Genomic DNA, 22,091 nt, shown 5'->3' with positions numbered 1-22,091 from the left:
AGCACATAGCCATGCTCGTTTGTTTAAATATTATCTATGGCTGCTGTCACAGTGCAGTGGCAGAGTTGAGTAGTTGCAACAGAGGGTGTCTGCCCTCAAAGCCAAAAATGTTGGCTGTGGCCCTTTACAGAAGTTTGCTGGCCCCTGACCTGAGGTAATTGATTCAAACATTCTCCAAAAACAGCTGTTGGCTTTGAAGTTAGGTGCAGCCATTGGTGCTTTTCTTGGCAGTTTCATTGCCAAGGAACAGATTTGCTGAGCGATTCCCTTGTTTCATGTGCCCTGCTCTGTAAAGGAAGGGATCTCATGCTGTTTATATTTGTGACTTATTTCTCTCTAGAGAGCACCCTGCAGAGCTCTGCTTGTCCTAGTCATCCACAAATGGAAAGAAAAGGGCTCCCTGGTCGACGAATAATTGTGGGACACTTGGTATCCTGTATTGCCCTTCCTAGAGATTGACAATGACGGTGCTGAGAAGGCCTCCAATAGAGAAGTGGGTTTAACTGTTTCATTAATCTTCCCTTCACCTTTTCAAGCTTGGCCTTTCAGCCTTCGCTGTCACCTCCTTCCCCTGCCCCTGAGTGGAAGGAATGGGGCCTGTGGGCTTTGCACCTCAAGGAGGAGAAAGCACCCTGCAAGTGTGGAGCTTTTAAAGCCCTTTCCTGGGGCGCCTGCATGGCTCCGTTGTTAAGTGCCTGCCTTTGGCTCGGGTCATGATCCCAGGGTCCTGGGATCGAGCCCCGCGTCGGGCCCTCTGCTCTGTGGGAAGCCTGCTTCTCCCTCTCCCCCTGCCTGTGTTCCCTTTCTCACTGTGTCTCTCTCTGTCAAATAAATAAATAAAATCCTTAAAAAAAAAAGCCCTTTCCTTGCGGGAGGTACCATAGGAGCAAGCTCTGCTAGGGCCCAGAAAGCCCAGGCCAGGGTTTCTCAGAGAGTTCTCCCAGGGCCAACGGGCTCAGAATCATCCCAAAGGAGAGTTAGCTCAAACAGCAGACTCTGGGACCATCCCAGACTCCCTGGGCACTGGTGCCCAGGAACCTGCATTTAACTAGCTCCCCAGATGATACTGATGAACACCAGGGTTGGATTCCCCCTGGGCACCTCCTTCTAAGAGCCTGAGGAATGTGTGTGTCTCTCCTGCCCCCACCCTTCTCCATCTCCACTTGGCACCGGTATTTGTTCAGTGACAAGATAATAGAGGCTTCCACATCCCAGTGCTTACTGGGTCCTGGGCTTGTCTTGTCAGATCGTTACGGCAGCCCTATGAATTGGTGTCCTCATCATCCCCAGTACAGGTGGGGAAACTGAGGCCCAGAGGAAGGTCAGTAATGTGTCTGCGAATGAAGAGACAGGTCAGGGTTTATGTTGAGGTGGGTCTGACACCAGGCAGACGGACAGCAGTCAGCTGCGGTGACCCCAGCCCCTACACTGGGCCAGAGTTTGGACCCAGTGGTGTGAGGAGCCCCCAGGAGGCAGCCCCTCTGATGCTGGCAGGAGGGAGTTTGGGAGGGCACAGGCTGGGGGAGAGCGACTTTTTCTTGTGTGTGGCAGGTGTTTAATCTCTGTGGGTAGGGCCCAGGTCTCCTGGTCTGAAAAACAGGGAAGATGCTACCTACTGAGTATGAGAAATAAACAAGCCCCGTGCCTGGCTCCCTGAGTAGGGCTCGGGGCTAAGAGCATACATCTGGAGGTCAGAGAGACCTGGGTTCAAGTCCTCTTCTTACCAGTTGCTGGGCACCCTTCACGTGGTTTTGCTCATCTGTAAGCTGGCCGTGGTGGTTCCTCCCGCACGGGGCTGCTGTGCAGAGGTGAGCACAGCAGACGCTCCTGGGGCTTCTGGTCAACCAGCAGCAGTTGCTTCTCCCACCCCCTTCCGCTTGCAAATCCCACTCTCGGTCACCAGTGGCTGGAGGGCCGCCTGCTGGCGCGCGATGGCGCACAGGTGCCCCAGGGTTAGTGCAGAAGAGCCTCTGGTTCAGTGGCCTGGAGTGCCCGTGAGCGTCACAGGCGACCGACCGCAGGCAGGTCCAACTCAAATACTTCCCTGGGCCAGGCAGGGGCCATGGAGGTATGGGGGCTGGAGCTCCGCCTCTTCACCACTCTAGTGTTTCTTCCGCCGTCCTCAGACGCTCGGGAGTTGGGGATGGCACCCATTAGTGTGGGCAGCGGGGAAACATTTGCTCATCTTCTGATGAGGCGGGGCCGGGTGAGAGGGAGGGTGGCGCTTAGCACGGGGAAGGGGGCCGTGAGCTAGAAGGGACAGAGCTCAGCAAGAGGGACGGGGTGCCTAGCCCAGTACCTGGGAGAGGGAGCACGACCCTTGAGCAGCCAGAAAAGCTGCCTCTGCCTGGTTGGACCGGCCCCATTCTGTGGCCAGGGCCCGCTCTCAGCCCAGGGCCCCTGGACTGAGACCGGCACTCTTCCTGTGATGAGCCCCCATCTGGTGTCGTAACCCAGTATGGTCCGTTCAGGCCTGAAAGCCCCTGAGGCCACAGGCTGCTCTAAGGGCTTTTTGGACTCAAACACCTTCCCCTTTCTGGCACCCCACTGGGAATGATCCTCAGCCAAGAATCCCAGCCAAGATAGCAGGCATGTAAGGAACTGGGACAGGCTGGCCTGGAGACCGCTTTCCCCAGACTTTACCTTCCAGCAGTTAGCCAACTACTCAAGTGCTCAGAATGCCCAGGATTCAGCCTCAGCCTGCTGTGTGGCCTGGGGCAAGCTCCTCAACCTCTCTGAGCCTCAGCTCTTCATCTGGCAGAGCAAACTCAAACCCAGACACGGTTGTTGCAAAGTTTAAAATGAAATAATGTAGAGAAAGCACTCAGCACAGTGCCCGGTCTGCAGGAGCCCTCAGGAGAAATGCACCATTTGACCCCACCCTCCCCGGCCCCCCCCTTGACGCAGGGGTCCCCCAGGCACCAGGGGCTGGGAAGGAAGAAGGCAGAAGTCCTGAACAGGGGTGAATGGAAGAGGCGTAGACCAGCCTCAGTCCATAACCAGTTCCCCTGCAGTGATGGGTTCATTGTATCTGGCCACCAGCCTCAGGATTTAATTAAGTTAGTGAGGAACCTAAACGTGTCTCTAGGGAGCCAGGAACTGTCCCTGGTTTCCTCTGCTTGTGGATTAATTCTTGTTTTTCCTTCTTTTGTTTTTTTTCTGTTTCCCTCCTCCTCTTCTTCTTCCCAAGGAAGAAAAAAAAAAGCCTTATTTATTATCATTTTCCCCACTGTTGGCATGGCAACACCAGCGTACGTTACTGAGCTACAGGCAGCCCCGCAACCATCCCAGCCACCACAGGCCCCGCCCCAGCCACCGCCGCCGCCCCCAGCGGCGCCCCAGCCCCCCCAGCCGCCTGCCACCGCTGCTACCCCCCAGCCCCAATATGTCACTGAGTTGCAGAGCCCCCAGCCCCAGGCACAGCCCCCAGGCAGCCAGAAGCAGTACGTGACGGAGCTCCCGGCCACCCCCACGCCCCCGCAGCCGGCCGGCGCACCCACCCCGTCCCCGGCGTCCCAGCAGTACATCGTGGTCACTGTCTCCGGTAAGTGGACATGCGCTCGCAGCCAGGGTGCTCCGCGAACAACTCGGAGAGGAGTTTGGGGAGCCCGGCATCCTGGATGTGCGCGGGGGGCACAGTGACTGAAACTCTGTCTGTGCCTGTCACCACAGCAGCTTTCAAACTTGCTGGGGTTCCCCGGTGGGACTTGGGGGGTGTTTCTGGGGAAGGAGTCGTCAAGCCAAGCAATGAGGCTTCTGTCCACCTAAACTCCTTCCCACCAGGGCAGCTCATAGGGCTGTTTCTGTCTCTGTCCCCAAGTCAACTGCCATTTGAGGAAAGGACTGGGTGGTGGACTTAAAGTTCGCAAACATCTCTTGGAGCTGGAGGGTGAGCACCTGGCCGCTGCCCTCCTGGCCTGGCCTTGTTTCTCACCGGTTCAGCCTGTTTCCTCATCCACAGAGGGCTGGTAACAGCTTCGTGAGCTCAGGGGATACATGTGAGGTGTTCACGGAGGCATTTCAGGGAGGTCAGCTGGGAGGCCTCCCCGGAGGTGTAACCTTTTTGGTTCTGGCAGGACCCAGGGGCTGAGGGAGGCCGTTGGTTGGGCAATTTCGTGATCATGTGGCCAAGGACCTCTGTTTCTCACTGTGGTCTGCCCTTATGGCCGTGGAGAAAGTGACCAGGGGGCTCAGGTCGTGGCACCTGTGATTCTTGCCTAGACCATCTTCCCCATGCCCCAGTTCCCTCCAGGATGGAGACGGGCCGAGCAGAAGGAACTGGGAGCAGAGGGTCAGGGCAGGTAGTCATTCCCCTGAGAAGGCGGAGCTCAGACCAGGACTGGGCATCATTTGTGGTTTCCAGTGTGCTCAGTGGAGGAGGGAGGATGTGGTGAACCCCTCCCTCCCCCTGCCCAATCCTTCCAGAGTGGAAAATAAGGAAGGGATGGGAATCATAAAGGCATCTTGGGAGGCTGTGAAAGGGGCAGGTCAAGACTGGGTTTAGGAAGATAGGACAATATAGAGTGACACATGGCAACTGACATGGCCCCAAGGGACCAGAACAGGTATAGGCGGGGCCCTGAGCAGCATCCTTTAGGCTCCTGGCAGTGTGGAGGTCCCCAGAGAGGGCTCAGGGTGGTGACGCTTTACCACAGGGACTCGTCTGGAGGGATGTCACGTGAGAGCGACACTGAGAACCCCAGCCATGGACGTAGCCTGGGTCTCCTGCGGGTTCCCAGCACTGCCCAGTTATCCTGCTAGGTTTTCTCACCAGCATGCCCCCCCTCCCCGCCGCCGCAAGAAACCCACCCCCACCTCCATCGTCTTGTCTCATTCTGCACTCCTTACCCCTGACCTCACTGCCTACCTCACTGGGGACAGGTGCCACCACATATCAAGAAGGATCCCACCTCCCCCGAGCCAGCCTCACAGCTCCCAGGGTTGTCTGCAGCCACTGGCGCTGCGAATCCCAGGCCATCCCCTCCAGGGCCTCGTCGCTTGGTCCCTCTCTTTACAAATCTTTCCCACCAGCCTGCAGAGATGAAACAGTTCCTGATTTAATCAGAAATCTCAGTTCCCGTACCCCTTCAGCTGCTGCCCCCGTTTTCACTTCCTTTTAAGTCAGAATTCCTTGAAGGATTCACCCTCCCTTCCTTAACTGGTGCTCTCCCCTCTGTTGCCTCTGCCTTCCCCCCACCCAGCACCCCAGTCGGAGTCACCCACAGCCCCCATCTTGTCCGCCTGCTGGTCACTCTTGGTACTCCTCTTCCTCCAGCCCTGGGAAGCGCCTGACACACTGGTCCCCTTCCTCCCAGAACCGCCCCCTGCCCCAGTCTCTACCCACTTCCCTGCCTCCCTTCTCCGCCCCCTTTGCTGCTTCCTCCTCATTTCCCTTCATGGTGGCCTGTTCCACTGTCTCAGCTTTCCCTGCCCCCTTGGTGCTAACAACATGCCCGCATTGTGGCCTGTGCCCTGGGCTATCGCCCTGAACCCCAGCCACCTTTGACCCATCTGCTCAGGATTGAATGGGCCTCTCAAGCCAGCATGGCCAAATGGAACCCTGGATTTTCCCCTCATCCGGTCCACCCTCTTTTGAGACTTCTTCATCCTAATAAATACCACCCCCAGTCCTGGGTCAGCATGGATTCCTGTCCTACCCATTCTTGAGCAAGACCTCTTGGCTCCATCTCCTACATGCTGCCAGAACCCACCGCCTCTCCCACCTCCACGGCCCCTACCCTGGTCCAGCCTCTGCCCTCGCCGGTCACAGTCCACCCCCGCAGCGACCAAGAGGGAGCCCATCACAACCCAGTTCAACCCAGAAGATTCTGAGGCAGGTGGCCCTGGGGACACGCTCTGAGAAGCCCTGACCTTGGCTTTCTCATCTGAGGAGAGCTGGCCCCCTGTGGCCCCTCCCACAAGGGAAGGGCTTTAAAAACTCCACACTTCCTGTATCCCCCCTGCTGACAATTTCCTGGCCTCCCAACTCTGGTCTGGGAGGCCCGCCAGCCTCCCAGCGCCCCCCGCCCCCCCGCCCCCTCCCACACCTGCTCCAGCCCTACTGGCCTTCCCGCAGCTCCAAAACCCACAAGGCTCAGTCTGGCCCGCAGGTCTTTGCACTCGCGGTGCCCTCTGCCTGGAGCACTCCCGTCCCAGACCTCCTGGTGGCTCGTCCCTTGTGTTCTGGTGTCGGTTCAATGCCACCTCCCTGATGCCCACACCTCCCCACCTCCACTGCTCACTCCCTGTGTCCTCACTTTGCTTTGTTTTTCTTCTTAACACTCATTATCACCTGAAGTGATGACGAGCGCAGTGATGTCCATCCCCTTGTCCCTGAGGGCAGGGCTCTGTATACTGAGTCTCTGTGGCATGAACGCCCACGCGAAGGCTGGCCTGACCCATCACAGCCCTCCCAGTCTGTCGGCCCTGGGCAGCTAGGAGCAGGTGGGAGGCCTTGCCTGCACTGGCTAGAGGACTTTGGCCAGCCTACAGGGCATCCGATTGGCCCTCGACCTCCCGGGCGCTGGCTTTGGCTGCTTTGGGGGGGCCGGGGTCCTCAGGGCAAGGGTCTGGAAAAGGCACATGGCTCCAGGCCCCAGAGTACCCCAACTCCTGGCACATTCCTCGCTCCCCCTCAGCCTCTCCAGCTCTTCCTGGTGCATGCCCAGGCAGTCCCTGGTGCTTACAGGCCAAGGCCTTTGTCCCCCGCCGCCCCCGCCCCGATCCCCCATTGCACTGTGGGGCTGCTCTGTGGGGGTGGGCTGCAGTGAATGGCCTGCTGGTGTGACTCTCGGATTCCTTCTTTGGTCTTGTGGCACCTTGATGGTCTTTCACAGGGGTCCTGGGGACTTTTCCCTGCTGCTCCCTGTTCTGGTGGCAGTGAGGCTGTCCCCCGGAGGGTGACTGGGTGATGCTTCCTCAATCTGTTCTGAGGAAGAGGGGGTTGGCTGCACCGGTCTCTCTACTTGCTGCCCCATTGACCCCTCCCCCATCCCCTTGCAGTGATTTCCCAGCGCTTCTCCATGACCCTCTCCTGGGTTAGTGTCCCTTTCCATCTAAGGGTGGCCTTTGGGCCACTTGAGCCCGTCCCAGGCGTGGCGGGGGTCGGGGAGGTACCTGAGACCAGTAAAGGCTGCGGCAAGGCGCCTGGGGCTCCTCCAGAGCAGAGCAATCTGAGCTGACCAGGGACCCAGGGAGACGCAGGGAGGAGATGGGCGGGGGGTGGTGGTGGGGGGAGGGGCTGGACCCAACCTGGAGCCCAGGCTAGAAACTGGCTGAGAAGACACCACAGGCAGCTCGTCCAGCCCAATCCCTGTGGTCTCTGCCCTGAGGTGTCTGTGGAGGTGATGGGAAGGCAGCTCAAGTTTCCCTGCTCAGCAACAGCCCTCTAGATCGGAAGTCCCTGTCCTCACAGTCTGCCAGCCTCTCGCCCGACACTCGAGGTGTAAGGAGGGCACTGTGGGTCCTGGCAGCCACCCCCAGGAAGGTGAAACCAAGCCTGCCCGCAGCTGACAGGGCTGGGCTCAAGGAGCGTCTGGGGCCAGCCTTCCTTCCCTGCTTCTCTCACACTTGGAGTCTTTGCGAGTCCAGCACGGCTTGTGTCCGTGAGAGAGATGGGGGCGGGGGGTGTTTGTCAGCATCTTCAAGCACAGATGGGGAAACCAAGGTTAGGACAGACAAGGGACCCAGGACGCACAGGCCCCCCTCAGGAGCCCCGGACTGAAGTCACCTCCAGGAACAAAGGATCAGGAGGGAGGGAGCCAGACTGCCCCGCCCATCATCCGTGAGGAGTAGGGTCCCAGCTCGTAATCAGGCCTCTCGGGCTTCTCTCAGTCTTCCCCCTCATAGCTCACAGCATTGGAGATGTGAGCGGGTCTCAGTGGGGAAGTGCAGGGCCCAGGGAGGAAGAGATGCTCATCAGATTGAGGGACAGGAAATCAGCTGCCACTTCCTGACTACAGACTTGAGACTGGGGCCCTCCCTGGTCTCATGCACATGCCCAGCATGGAGAAGGCAGACAGACAGATGCAGAGGCTCGCAGACTTCATACCCCAACCCCCAACACACACACACACACACACACACACACACACACACAGAGCAAGGGCAAGACACGGGTAGACAGGGACACACACACAGGAAGCCTCTCATCCAGATGGTAGACTCTGGAATCTCACCTGCTTATCCTCATGGTACAGCCCGGCATGCCTGGCAGATGTGGGGATCCGAGCCTTGAGGGCCATCCCAGACTGTTTCCTGGGGCTTCCCCATCCCAGGCAGATCCCTGATCTCAGCAGGTCCCCAGGCCTCCCAAATACTAAGGGTCCCACTGACGGAAGGATCAGCCTTGGTGTTTTCATCTGAGCCTCTGGGCCTAGGAGGTAGCTGGGGCCAGCCCCCCACTCACTGCCCACCCTGAACTAGGCAAAACCTGCCCGAGGCTGCCGCAATTGGGTGCCATTCCTTGGGCTGGGCCTGGCTCCCTGTGTCCCACAGACACCCAGGTGTGCTGGGGCCCCTCATGTGACTTAGGGCTTTCTCAGGTTTCTCCCCAGGGGCCCATCTCAGTGAGGGCTACCTCCCTCACTGCTCACAGAAGCCTAAGTGGGTGCAAGGGAAGATTCTAGCCAAACGTAGGAAATGGTGTCTCCTGGAATTGGCTGCGGAGGCAGCTGGCCAAGTAGGCCTGAGGTGGTTCCAATGCCTGTCCCACATGTGGCCAATGGGAGGCTTCCCCCAACACCACCTCCCGCATCTGGCCACCACTCCCCCTACACCCAGTACATAACACATTCATGAGCTCTGACCCGGACTTGGTCCCTGAGATTCTTGCATCTACCTGGGACTGCCCTTCTGCCCTGGCCAGGCCCCTCTCCCTGTGTCCCCACATAGCTGAGGCCCAGCTCCTCACTTTGGAGGGTGAGGATGCTCTGGTCCTTACAGCGTTCCCATAGATCCTCACCTTACTGTTCACCACTGCCCTTGGGGTGTCAGCCCAAGCATGACCTGAAGCTCTAGATTCCATGCGCAATGTGAGGTTTATGTGGGCACAGATAATGGGCCAGCATCCTGGCTTGTCAGTTCCCAGCTGGGCAGATCACTTCCTCTCTCCCAGTCTCTTGCCTTATCCGATAACGGGGGTAATAAAAGTTCCTTCTGTCTCCAGCTACCCAGGAAGACCCTAGCACAGCAGCTGGGGCCCTGGAAGCACTCTAGTCACTCCTATTACTCCTTGCCCACCACCCTACTGTCCTGCCAGGGGACCCCCCAGGAGGTGGCACTGGGACCTTGGCTCCTGGTAGCACATTGGAGGAAGGGCAGGCACATATGCTCCCCACAGCCCCAGCCTGGCCTCTGGAACTGCTGGGAGCAAGCCAGGACACACGGAAGGGGCAGGATGAATGGTGTCCTGGCTGGGGTGGGGGGCCTCCCATCCAGCATCTCTCAGGGACACTTGCCCTCTGTGCCTCTCCCCTTCTCAGCTCCCTTGTTAATCACTCAGTGAGATGTGCATGAAACTTGACCTGTGCCCGCCCAATAGCATCTCCGGGTACCAGCCTCCCTCCTGACTTCATAGCAAGGCCCCAGCCCAGAGAAGGCCCTGCTTCGGCCGTGCCTGTTCAGAGGAGAGTGTTTATTCCAAGAGGGCAGCCGGGGAGCTCTGCATCCACCGGGGGGATTAGCTCCCCAAGGTTGCGGGTATAAAGCCGCCCACGCACCCTGCTGTTCCCAAAGAGGTGGGCAAGGAGTGAGGAGTGTGGGGCAGGTTCCCCTAGATAGACGGGGGCAGGAGGGGGGTAGGGGCACCATGTTCTACGATTGCCTCTTCTCGGCTGCCTGTCAGCGTGAGTACCTGCCTGCCCCCCTCCCAGCCCCTTCCTGCCCCCGTCCCACTGAGGACAGGGAAGCTGGGACAGTGGAGAGGGAGGGGGTGCTTGGCCACAGGCTGGCAAGGCCTTCTAGGGTCACTCTTCTGACCACCTTCTATTCCTGGGAAGCCAGGAGTCATCTTGAGGAAGGTGGCCCCAGCATCATGGTCCTTCTAGGGCTGCTGAGACCCCAGGGTAGGAGGCCAGTTCCACAAATCCTATCTGTTGGGAAAAGGGATCCAGCCCTCCGGGCCTCTGCTGCATCTGCTCCTCAGTCACCCCTTCTGGTCTGGCTTTGGGACGAGGAGTGGTGGGGTGGGGTGGGGCTGCTTCTGCATGTCAAGGATCCTAGGGCCTTATGGCTCACCCCAGTGGGCAGTGTCAGGGCCGGCCAGGAGGCAGGCAGGATTGTTGGAGAGGCCCGGCCCTGTCAGGGATCCACTTCAGGCTCCACCGTCCATTCTCATGGGCTCGGGCTCAGGTTCAGGGTGGGGGTGGGGACAGCAGGCAGAGCTGACCCAGTGACCCCTCCTCCAGAAGGCGCTATGCGGGCCAGTGAGACTGTATCGGAGGCCAGCCCAGGCTCCACAGCCAGCCAGACCGGAGTTCCCACTCAGGTGGTTCAGCAGGTGCAGGGCACCCAGCAGGTAGGACACACTCCTCCCCGGGGGGCGGGTTGGGAGGGTACATGAGAGGGGCAGCGGTGACCGTGGCCATGGGAACTTGGCCTCCCGTCCTGCCCCGCTGCCAGAGCCGTCTGCTCCCATGTTCTTACCACGCTGTTCACTTCAGCCACCCTCCACCCACCTGGGCCAGGCCTCCCCGGGGAAGCCGGCGTGGCTCAGGTCCTTACTCCTTGCCCCTACAGCGTCTGCTGGTCCAGACGAGCGTGCAGGCCAAGCCGGGCCACGTGTCACCCCTCCAGCTCACCAACATCCCAGTGCCCCAGCAGGTAAGGCTGCCACACCCGGCCCAGCCCTCACAGCCTCCCCCAGGGGGCACAGCCAACTCCCTGTGGCCTGCTCAGATCTGCCCTCACCAGCAGCAAGGACATAGGCTCCGTCTGGGGGCCTCCGCGCCTGCTGCCTCCAGCGAGTGAGACCATGGCAGTCAGGGCCCATCGGGGAAGGACCACCTGCATGAGTTCTCTTAATAGACACAACTGAGGAGTTGCAGTAAGGAAGGTGACTTTCAGGTCCAGCCCGTGTCTCAAAGCAGAGAACCCCTGCCAGTTAGGAGCCAGGAGCCCGTAGCTAGCACAGGGACTGAGTGCGTGGCAGTGGTCTGTTCCCCAGAAGGCTGTGAGCAGGGTGGGGGGGCTCAGCACAGAACGGGGCAAAGTCCTGTCAGGCTTCAAGGGTGGGAGCCGATTCTGCGTGGCCTGTGGAGCCAGGCTCCCTGGACACAGACCCTCGCTCTGCCACTTGCTGGTTCCAGGACCTCGGGCGAGGACTCTGGCCATCCTGAGTCTCTCTGTCACCGTCTGTGAAGTGGGGTTGGTGTCAGTGCTGTACTGGGACTGTTGGGGCAGTTCCGGGAGCTAACAGGTGTGTGGCACTAGGACATCGCCTGGTACGGTGCCAGATGCTCAGGAAAGCCGGGCGGGCTGCTGTGAGTCAACTGTGGTCCTTTTCCCTCCTGGCTCTAGGCTCTCCCCACGCAGCGTCTGGTGGTGCAGAGCACAGCCCCAGGCGGCAAGGGTGGCCAGGTTTCCCTGACGGTGCATGGCCCCCAGCAGGTGCACTCGCCCCCTGAGGTAGGTCGTGGCCCCATCAGCTGCCCTCCCTGAACCTCTCTCCCCAGGTTGGCCATGTACCCCCAGAGTATACTTGGAGGGGTCCCTGCCCCCCAAGCCCACTTGCTCCTCCAGAGTCCTTGTTCAGCCCAGGTTGGGTAGCTTGGCTGCCTGATTCATGGCCCCGCTGGCTCCAGGAGGAGGAGGTAGCTTCCCCCCAGGTTGAGATGGGCCTCACAGCTCCACTTCAGGACTCTGTATCCCAGGAAGGAAAGGAGGCCCCCCAGCCCCGCTTAGGGCTGGTAGAGGCTCTTCCTCAGACTACAAGGGTGGGTTCTGGGGACCTGCCCCCCGACACCAACGAGGGTGTTGGAGGCAAGCAGGCCATGGGTGGCTGGGAGCATGGGTGGCAGCATCAGGAGCTTGGGGTCAGACCCCCAGCTCAGCCGTTCTTCCTGGGGGACTCTGGCCAGGCCCGTGGGGCCTTCTGAGCCCAGTGTTTTCTATGTGTAAAACAGCTAATGATACGAAGTGCCACAGCATGGCCCAGAGCCAACAGGGACCTGTAGCCAGTCTGGGGTCAGTGCCTGGCGCTACCACTCAGCTGTGTGGCCTTGGGACGTCCCTTCCCATCTGTGCTTTAGCAACCTCATCTGTTAAGTGGGGATTCCCTCACCTAACCCTCCTCACCTCAGGGCTGCAGTCTCTCTGATTGTGGAGGCAACGGGTGACCTCTGAGCTGAGGCCATCTTCGCTGGGGAGGATGGGTCCCCCTACCAGTACCTCTGGGCCGGATCCCCAGCTTTGCCTGGGAGCGATCGGGGCAGGGACTAGGCATTCGGGTTCATGGGATTCGGCCGGTTACCAACCTAGGAGGTTGAGACCTCTACGGCCTGCCACCCTCCCCAAACAGCTCTTGGGAGAGTCCTCCTGAAAAGGGTTTTGTCAGGGCCTGGGTGCCCAGACGACGCCCCCGTGTCTCCTTCCCTTGCAGCGGTCACCGGTGCAGGCCAACAGCTCCTCCAGCAAGACGGCTGGGGCCCCCACGGGCACAGTGCCACAGCAGCTGCAGGTCCATGGCGTTCAGCAGAGTGTCCCCGTCACCCAAGAGGTGCCAGGCCAAGGCGGGCAGTGGCTGGGGCAAGGGGTCCTGGCCAGGCAGCCTCTGCAGCGTCCTTGACTGTCTGTGGGAGCCAAGCAGATGGGGGTACAGCCTCAGCAGGCCCCCCGGGCCTTTGGCAAGCGCCTCTTCCTCACTCCAGACTCAGCATCCTTGTCTAAATAATGGCTTCTGCCCTGGGAGCCTGGGGGCAGGGTGGTCGGGGCTGCTGGGGGATGAAATCTGGTCCTCACGGGTGCTGGACAGGCGCTGAAAACTCTGAGAAACAACCTGGCCTCTTTGGGCCCAGTTGCCTGGAGGAAGCCCCAAGGCCAAGTCCTGGCTTACCCCTAAGGAGCTCAGGGGGAGGCCCAAGCTCCAAATCCATGGCCAGCCTTTGGGAGGGGCAGAGACTCTTCCTCAGACTACAGGGTGGATTCTGGGGACCCCCAGAGGCTATTGCTCTGAGCTGTCAGTGATGGCAGTTGGAGCAGGTGAAGTGGCAAGGGGTGTCTGCCATCTGGTTGTTATCACTCCAGTTGCGGGGTTCCAAACTCCTTGGAAAACCAGATGAAAGCCATAGACTCTTCCCCTAAAGGAAAGCAGAAACGTCACTCTGAAGGATTCACAGATGTTCCTGCTGCGTACCACAGACCCTCGGACCATCCAGGCCTGGGTTTGAGTTCTAATCCACCACTCAGCACCAGCCCCCCACCCCACCCCAGCATCTGTCCTTCACTGTGTGCCCTGAGGGTGATATCAGGATCTCCGCAGCACCATGGATGTGGGGGTGTGGGATAACCCATGGAGAGAGCAAGGGGGGACAGCAAGGACTCCCTCACTCAGACCCAAGTTCAACTTCAGTTCTGACACTTCCTGTTGGCCTCACTTTGATGAGCCTCTGTTCACATGGGTAACTGGGTGCCCAGAGTGAACATAGCGATGAATCTAAAAGGGCGGGCAGGGAAAAGCTGCAGAATGGTGGCTTCTTTCTCACCAGGCTACCCTGACGCTTACATGGGTTCCTGTGGGCATGGGGTGGGGGAGACTCGGGGATGGGTGGGCCACCAGGGGCACCACGGTCACCACAGTCTGACCTGCCTTTTCCCTCCTCAGAGGTCCGTGGTCCAAGCCACTCCACAGGCGCCCAAAGCTGGCCCCGTGCAGCAGCTCACAGTGCAGGGGCTCCCGCCAGTTCACGTGGCTCAAGAGGTGCGTGCCTCCTCCACCTGCCTCTGGGCAAACTGGGACTGGGCCCGGGCTGGGCTGGGGAGGGGTGCAGGCCCTTCAGGCCGCGGGGAGGGAATGGAGCTGGGGATCCTCGAGGGCCTCAGCCCCGCTCCAGGCTCCACCTGGGGCTGTGGGCTGCAGACTCGGTCTTGGAGCCTTCCCACTTTCCCCACCCCCGGGCACCTGTCAGTTCAAGGGCCCAGGTTTTGCTAAGAGAGGGATCTGGATTCTCCCCTCCCAGAGACACCGGGTGGGAGACCTGTCGGGTTGCTGGTGAGCTCAGCGACCCGGTGGGCTGGGCGGCGGAGGCCTGGCGCCCCGCCCGCGGCCGCCCCCGGTGACCCCCCAGTGTCTCTGTTTGTCCTCCAGAGCTCAGGCAGTCAGTTTCCCGCTAGGAAGGCAGAGCAGCAGGAGCCCCGGCCCACGCCGCCGCCGGAGCCGCCGCCCCGGCCACGCACGCCCGGGCCCCGGCCGAGCGCGCTGGCCCCGGAGCTGCCGCCGCTCCCGCCCGCATGCAGCGGCGAGGTCCCGCAGCTAGGCAGCCCCGAGCCGCCGCCGCCCCATTACGAGCCGGGCGCCGAGCAGTGGGTGGAGCTGGTGGGCGTGCTGCCCCCGCACCTGCTCCTGCCGCAGCAGAAAGTGGTCTTCGAGCCACTGCCCGGGCTCCCGGCCCGAGCCAGCCCCGACCAGAGGGTCAGGATCCAGAGAGTCCCCCAGGTGCTAGTGTTCGGCACGGCCGCCACGGCCCTCAAAGTAGGTGGCGGACGTACGGGCGGGGGGCATCGGGCGGGCGGGGGCGGGATCCGCCGGCCCCGGCCCGCGCCCGGCCCCGGGCTGCCCGTCAGGCCCTGCAAGCCCTGAAGCCCCCTCCCCCGCACCTCGGCCCGGCCAGTCTGGGGACCCGCCTCTGACCCCACCCCCACCCCCAAGGCGGGTTCCAGGTCCCAGGCTCCGCTCCCACAGACGGGTGGGGGGATGGGGTGGGAAACTCAGGCCCCGCCCCTGAGGCCCTGTCAGTCATTCCAGGTTCCGTCCCCCAAACCGGGGCCCCACCCCTGACCTCTGACTCCGCCCCTAACATCCTGTACTTAGTTTCCAGGCCGCGCCCCTGCAGACAGGGATCCTTCCCTTGATGCAGGCTCCACCCGCGAGGCCCTGTTTGTACGTAGTTTCAGGCTTTAACTTTAGCTTTAGCGACAGCCTTGTCCCAGTGGTTGGCTCTACTCCTGGGATCCAACGTTCACACCCGCAGTAGGACTCTGGGGTCCCTCAGCCCTCCTCACCTCAGGCCCCACTCTTGCTGTCCCCAGCCTAAGCACAGAGTCTTGGCTTCTCCTGACACAGCTTCGCCCGATTCCCAGCCCTGGCCGAGACTGCAGCCCTTGGGCCTCTGACCCCTGGCCCTGTCCAGGATGTGTCCAGAAAGCCCAGAAATGCAACCTTCCAGCCGGGGAGCCAGGCGTCCTTGTGAGCTTGGACAGCCACCGGCCCTTTAGGGACAGAGGCAGAGGAGTGGGCCCACCCCTGACCTTCTGTGTGCCCTCCCCCCACACCAGGTGCAGCAGCTCCAGCAGGTGCCTGTCCCACACGTGTACTCCAGCCAAGTGCAGTATGTGGAGGGCGGTGACGCCAGCTACACGGCCAGTGCGATGTGAGTGGGCAGAGGGCTGCGGGAGGGGACAGGAGGTGAGACCTAGGTCTGCCCAGGACCCTGCTAGGACTTGAGGCCTGAGTCCGAGCCCCAAGCAGACCAGCCAGACTTCAAGGCCTCGGGTGGCAGGTGGTGGGTGCTTCCCAAGGATAGCCAGCAGCCATCTGGCAGGGGCAAAGCAGAGGGGACCCTCACAGCTTGGGAAAGGCATCCCAGTATCAGTTAGGGCTTTGGAGTCAGATGGGCCTGGTTTTTAGAAAAGGAAAAAGAAAACTTAATTTTTACAAGACAGAATTTTTTAAGTAAGAGGGAATGTTAAACAGTGAAAAGGAAATCTTCACTGCCGACCCCAACCCTGCTCCAAAGGGGGTGCTGTGACCTGTTTCCTTGTTTCCTCCCAGAGATACTCTGAGAATAGAAACTACCCCCTTTTTTGTGCAGAAACAGGCAGAGTGTTCTGTCCCTTATTTCTTACCCCAGCTGTGTATGTTGACACTCTTGCGAGTTTCTCTGACGGCCCCCAGTCACCCTGTTTAACGGCTGCGTGGTGCCCCACTGTGCAGATGGAGCATGGACGACGTAGCCAGTCGTCCTGGGGTGACCCCTGCTCCCTGCTGCACACACACACACCGGGCAGATGCCACACCCCAGGCCTGCCCTCGAGCCAGCTCTGGCTCCCTCTTGTCCAGAACCCTCCGCACACCACCTTCCCCCTCCCATTGTCCGTAGTAATAATTCCAGGATTAAGTGATTGTTGTTTTAATTTTTGGAAGTTTTCATTGGTTTTCTTTACATTTGTCTGTTGTTGGTTTTTTTTCTTACATCCCCATCCCTGTCCCATGTGGGCATGATGCTGGGGATTCGCTCCTAGAGCATCTCGGTCCCTGGGTCATGATGCTGTGGCAGATCCCAGGGGGCATGACCCTGGCACCTGAGTCATGGTCCATGGCATCCAGCTACCTCATAGTTCTGTTGATGTATTTCCGGTGTTGCCAGTCTCTTAGCCTTGCAGTTGGCCAGAGTGGGTGGGGAGCACAGAGGGCATTCCGGAAAAGAGTGCGGCCCCCTAGGGCCTCCAGGGGTGTTAGAAGCAGAGCTGAGGCACAAGCCCCGGCCTTGTGGTGCCATGCCGGCTCCTTGTGCCTCCCCCGGTAGCACTGTCCTTTGCTTCTGTTTGAATTCTTCCCTCCGTGATTAGGATGTGTGATCGCACGTAGCCCATCACTGCCGTCAGATTCTTCCGCCGTGCGAAGTCGTTAGCGGCGTTGTGTCTTCTGTCTCTCTCTTGTGGTGGATTTTTACTGGGTTCCCAGCCCTTCGGCAGCCTGGGTTCCCACCCTGGCCAAAGCCACAGGCCCTGCTCCTCTGTCCTTGGCTCTGTCCAGGCGGTGTCCAGAGACGCACACATTCAGTCAGTCATTCAGCAGATAGTTACCGAAGCCACATTTTTGGAGCACCTGTCGCATGTGGGGCGCTGGGCTGGGCCGGGCCAGCTGTGGTCCCTGCCTGGTGCTGCTCCCTGCCACTTACGGTCACGTGGACCAGGGTGCTTCGCTCAAGAGCTGCATCTTGGTGTCCATCAGGCAGGGGGCTCACCTCGGTGACCACGCCTCCCGCCATTCCCCCCCACCCCCACCCCCCATCCTCTCTTTGCTGCCTCCCTCCCCTGCTTCCTTCAGGAGACTTCCAACGGTGCCTTCTGAGGCAGGCCTTGCTTCCTTTTGGGATTTTTAACATTTGATGTTATTTTTAGTCACTAATATGTCAAGAGGGCTCTGAAATCAAAACTGTGCCCTACGATGTCTTGTGCGACACCTGCCACCCTCCAAGGGGCCTCCACCGCCACGGAAGCAGACGGACATATGAAATGGGGCCTCATCTCCCCCCTCTTCCGGAAATCTTTACTTTTGTCTGGATCCTTACTTTTCGCCATCCTTACTTTCCCCCACCTCTTCCATTCACCTGACAGAATGTTCTGGAGCTTCTTCTTTGGCAGGACCTTCCTCTTTCTCTGTCACCTGTCCATAGGATCCTGTCACCTTTCACTTAACATTCCTCTAAAGATGGCCCCATTTTCCCTCTCTTGTGACGACCTCAGCCTCATGCCTGCATCCTCTGACTCAGGTCCTGGGATGGCCTGAGAAGGCTGCAGGGCACGATATGTCGCTGCCTCAAAGGGACATGCCTCTACACTCCAAAAGTCATCGCTGAGTGGCTCCCCGGGGGGCCACTGGATGCAGAAATAGAAACCCCCTCCCCTTCTCCAGCACCCTCTTCCTGCCTCATTTACCACCTGGGCACGGCCCACCTTCTGCAGTGCCCTTGACTGACCTTCGTGCTTGCTTCTCCTCTGGCTTCCCCACCACCACGTTAACCCCCGGGCAGGGCCTCCTCTGTCTTACCCACCGCTGGCTCTGCAGTGCCTAGAACAGTGTCCAGCATCAGTAGGTACTCAGTCTTTTTTTCTTGGATTGACTGAAGTGTGGGGCCTGTTCCGAGTGACCTTGCCGCTCCGTCTTGGCTTCTTCCCATCTGACATGTGGACTCCCATGCCAGGGGCCACTTGGACGATTAAATGAGAAATTGTGCCGCACCAGGCCCTGGGGAGGGGGGTGCCTGGTCCCGCATAGCTGGCTGACTGTTGGCTGCCCCGGGGCTGCCGCTCCCCGCCCCCCCGCCCCGCAGGAGCCCCCTCCGTCAGACCCCTGGCCCTCTCACTCCTCCCTCTGCTTCTGTCCCAGCCGCTCCAGTACCTACCCCTACCCGGAGACGCCGCTGTACACCCAGACCGCGGGCGCCAGCTACTACGAGGCCGCGGGCACCGCCGCCCAGGTCAGCACGCCCGCCACCTCCCAGGCGGTGGCCAGCAGCGGCTCCGTGCCCATGTACGTGTCCGGCGGCCAGGTGGTCGGCAGCTCCACCAGCAGCGGGGCTGGGGCCAGCAACAGCGGCGGCGGCGGCGGCGGGGGCGGCGGCGGAGGCGGCGGCGGCGGGGGCGGCGGCGGCGGGGGGGGCGGCGGCGGCGGCGGCGGAGCGGGCACCTATGTGATCCAGGGCGGCTACATGCTGGGCAGTGCCAGCCAGTCCTACTCCCACACCACCCGTGCCTCGCCAGCCACTGTAAGTACCACCTCCGGCCCCAGCAGAGGCCCGCAGTGGGAGGAGGGGGGGCTGAGGGAGGAGGAGGGGAGGGCGGTGGGGTGGGCGTGGTCAGTCGCCACCGTCAGCCACCGTAACTGTGGCACCAGAGTCCTCAGATGCAGATATTCTGGGATCAGATCCTCGCTGGGTAGCCTCAGACAAGTTACTCAGCCTCTCTGGGCCTCAGCTCACATGCATGAAGCTGTTAGAGCAGTGCCCCAAGGGGCTTGTCTCCTGTGACTGTATAAAACTGAGGATGGTGGGTATGGAGCAAGGGGTGGGAGAGGCGGGCACCAGCATGGGGGGAGCTGCCCTGAGCAAGGTTCTTTGTGCATCCGGAAGGCAGCGAGATGACCTCTCTCTGCCCAGACATGGGCTGTATGCAGTCGCTTGGGGAGGGCCCCTCGCTGGCTCTGTGACTGTGGACGGGTCAGGGCCGGGTGGTCCCGTGGCGGTCCTTGTCCTCTTGGAGCTTGGGGTCTGGGGTGATTTTAACTACCTCCCTTTGACCTAGCAACACATCCTGGACTACATAATCAAGACAGAAGCTTTCTCGGAAAGCAGGCAGACCCTCCCTTATACACCCATGCAGGCCGGCTTCTAGTCTATTTTTTTAAATGCTGGCTGTGACCCACCTAACTGATTTCATGACCCCGTAACGCGTCCTTACCCGAAGTTTGCAAACATGGTTCACTAGAACAGTGCTGTGCTGTAGAACATTTTCCAGTGATGGAAATATTCCGTCTGTGCTGTTCAATGTAGAGGCCTCTGGCCACATGTGGCTAGTGAGCACCTAAAATGTGGCTGGAGTCACCAAGGAACTGAGTTGCGTTTGTTTTTCTTTCTTTCTTTTTTTTTTAGAGACAGCGAGAGAGGGAACACAAGCAGGGAGGGTGGGAGAGGGAGAGCAGGCGCCCGCGTTTGTTTTTCTTTAAACTATTTTGATATAATCATAGATTCATAGGAAGTTGCAAAAATAGTACAGGGAGATCCTATGGCCGCCCCCCCCAACCCGGTTACCCCACTGCAGTACAGTCTCGAACCAGGAAACTGGGTTTGCTACAGTGTGGCTGTCTACTTATATCTTTTTATCACGGGTATGCATTTGGGAAACCACCACTACGGTCAAGATGCAGAACTGTTCCATTGCCTCAAAGATCGCCCTCCTGCTGTCCCTTCATAGTAACCTCCGCCCTGCTCCCTCCCGGCATCCCTAACCCCCAGCAACCATGAATCCGCTCCCCGTTTCTATAATGCTGTCATTCTGAGAATGTTCTATGAATCATCCTCCACATGACCTTTTGACATTGGCTTCTTCCACTCAGTATAAATTAAATACCTGTATGTGGTTGGTGGCAACTCCACTGGACGGTGTGGTTCTAGAGAATTCAATGAGGTTTAGTCCCATCCCCCCCGCCGTGCTGTCAGGATCACAGTTGGAAATAGGTACAGAGAGCCCTTCGCAGGGAGCCCCCGAGAAACTGCAGTGACTCTTGGTGCTGTCTGTCCCTGGTGCGGCTGCAGGTTCAGTGGCTCCTGGACAACTACGAAACAGCAGAGGGGGTGAGCCTGCCGCGGAGCACGCTCTACTGTCACTACCTGCTGCACTGCCAGGAGCAGAAGCTGGAGCCCGTCAACGCCGCCTCCTTCGGCAAGCTCATCCGCTCTGTCTTCATGGGCCTGCGCACCCGGCGGCTTGGCACCAGGTGGGCCACCCACCCCAAGTTCTCCAGGGCCGTGACTCACTCTGCTCTAGCCCCACTGGCCCCTGCCTCTGACACACACGCACACCCACCCCAGGGCCTTTGCGCCAGCTCTGCCTTCTCCTTCCTGCGCTTTTCCCCGGTTCCTTACTCCAATGCCCCCTGGCCCCCTTAACCGAAACTGAAGCCTTCCCACCTGCCACCTCCCTGACACTCCCCACCACCCCCTTCCCTGCTTGCTTTCCCTCCTTACCGCGGAGCACTGTCCCACATGCCTTTTGTGTTGCTTCTCTTGTTGCTGATCTGGCTCCCAGTGCCGAGATGCACATACCTTGAGAGTGCGGGAGCTGCACACTGTCGGTGCTTTAATCAGCGCCTTCAAGTCTGAATTCATGTGGGAAGGAACAAGGGGCCTTCCCCTGAACCCACCCTTCCCTTCTTCTCCTTTGCAACCCTCACACCTCCGTGGGGTGAGCCCTGCTCCTCTCTCGGGTCCAGTTCCCGGCTTAAGCGTCCCCTCATTCACTTACACATGCATAACCCGTGGGCAAAGTACTGTGTCTGTCTGTGCCACAGTTTCTTCCTCTGTCCCCGGAGGGTGCCAGGAGCACCCTTCATAGGACGGGGATAAGGAACACGGGCATTTGCTTATGCTAAGTGCTCAGAACAGGGCCTGGCAAGTTGTTGCAACTAGTAGTCAACAAGTACTTGGTGATTCCTGCCCCGTGCCAGGATCGGAGGTCGAGGAGTGCCCCAGATGCTGGCCCTGTCTTCTCAGAACTCAGTTGGTACCCACAGCCCCTGCCCTTCCCCAGCACAGCACCCCCTGGCTCCGTGGAACATGGGTCTTGCCCCAGGCTGTTTGGCCTCCAGGCAGGGGGAAGCAGGGGTGATGTGAAGGTCCCCAGTGGACAACTGGAGGCCCCCCAGCCCAGCTCTCAGCCTCTGCCTCCCTCTCAGGGGCAACTCCAAATACCACTACTACGGCCTGCGCATCAAAGCCAGCTCGCCCCTGCTGCGGCTGATGGAGGACCAGCAGCACATGGCCATGCGGGGCCAGCCCTTCTCGCAGAAGCAGAGGTAGGAGGATGGGGCCGGACCCTGTGCTGGCGGGCGGGGAGGGGCGTGCTGGCCTGTCTCAGTGCCCCAACCCCACCCCTTCTCCAGGCTCAAGCCCATCCAGAAGATGGAGGGCATGACCAACGGTGTGGCCGTGGGGCCACAGCAGGCCACCGGGCTGTCCGACATCAGCGCCCAGGTCCAGCAGTACCAGCAGTTCCTGGGTGAGAACGCCCTGGCCCATGGGGCGGCATCCGGGCCGGGGTCTGAGGCCTCTGGAGAGCGTGCAGGTGGTTCCATCTGCCTTCCCAGAGCCTCCTCATTCCCCACTGCCCAGGGCAGACCCCCGCTTGGGAGGAAAGTGCTGACAACTTGATAAGATCCCAGGGAGAGCCTTGGGGGGGGCAGGCAGGTGGAGGATAAAGGGCCTCATGGTGTCCCCTCCTGCCTCCAGATGCCTCAAGGAGTCTCCCTGACTTCTCAGAGCTTGACCTCCAGGGCAAAGTGCTCCCCGAGGGCATCGGGCCTGGGGATATCAAGGCCTTTCAGGTCCTGTACCGGGAACACTGTGAGGTAGGGCAGCTGGGTGAGTGGGCAGGGGCGA

General features: G+C 60.1%; 1 protein-coding gene across 1 annotated transcript in view; it reads left to right on the top strand.

The window, feature by feature from the left end:
- RFX1 (regulatory factor X1) overlaps positions 1-22,091 on the top strand; it is a 31,257-nt gene that overhangs the window by 4,740 nt on the left and 4,426 nt on the right. Inside the window, exons 2-13 of the mRNA XM_081805430.1 lie at positions 3,191-3,544; positions 10,407-10,516; positions 10,738-10,821; positions 11,518-11,625; positions 12,599-12,715; positions 13,820-13,915; positions 15,490-15,584; positions 18,326-18,704; positions 20,250-20,431; positions 21,389-21,508; positions 21,596-21,711; positions 21,942-22,087. Of these exons, the coding sequence (XP_081661556.1) occupies positions 3,238-3,544; positions 10,407-10,516; positions 10,738-10,821; positions 11,518-11,625; positions 12,599-12,715; positions 13,820-13,915; positions 15,490-15,584; positions 18,326-18,704; positions 20,250-20,431; positions 21,389-21,508; positions 21,596-21,711; positions 21,942-22,087 (1,860 nt within the window). The 5' untranslated portion in view covers positions 3,191-3,237. The remainder of the gene's footprint in view (positions 1-3,190; positions 3,545-10,406; positions 10,517-10,737; positions 10,822-11,517; positions 11,626-12,598; positions 12,716-13,819; positions 13,916-15,489; positions 15,585-18,325; positions 18,705-20,249; positions 20,432-21,388; positions 21,509-21,595; positions 21,712-21,941; positions 22,088-22,091) is intronic.

The sequence above is a fragment of the Leptonychotes weddellii genome, chromosome 1, assembly GCF_054177405.1.
Source record: "Leptonychotes weddellii isolate Sample4059 chromosome 1, ASM5417740v2, whole genome shotgun sequence".
In the NCBI taxonomy this organism is placed as follows: domain Eukaryota; kingdom Metazoa; phylum Chordata; class Mammalia; order Carnivora; family Phocidae; genus Leptonychotes; species Leptonychotes weddellii.
Note: the sequence above shows the minus strand (reverse complement) of the source record. Positions and strands in the feature narration are given on the sequence as shown.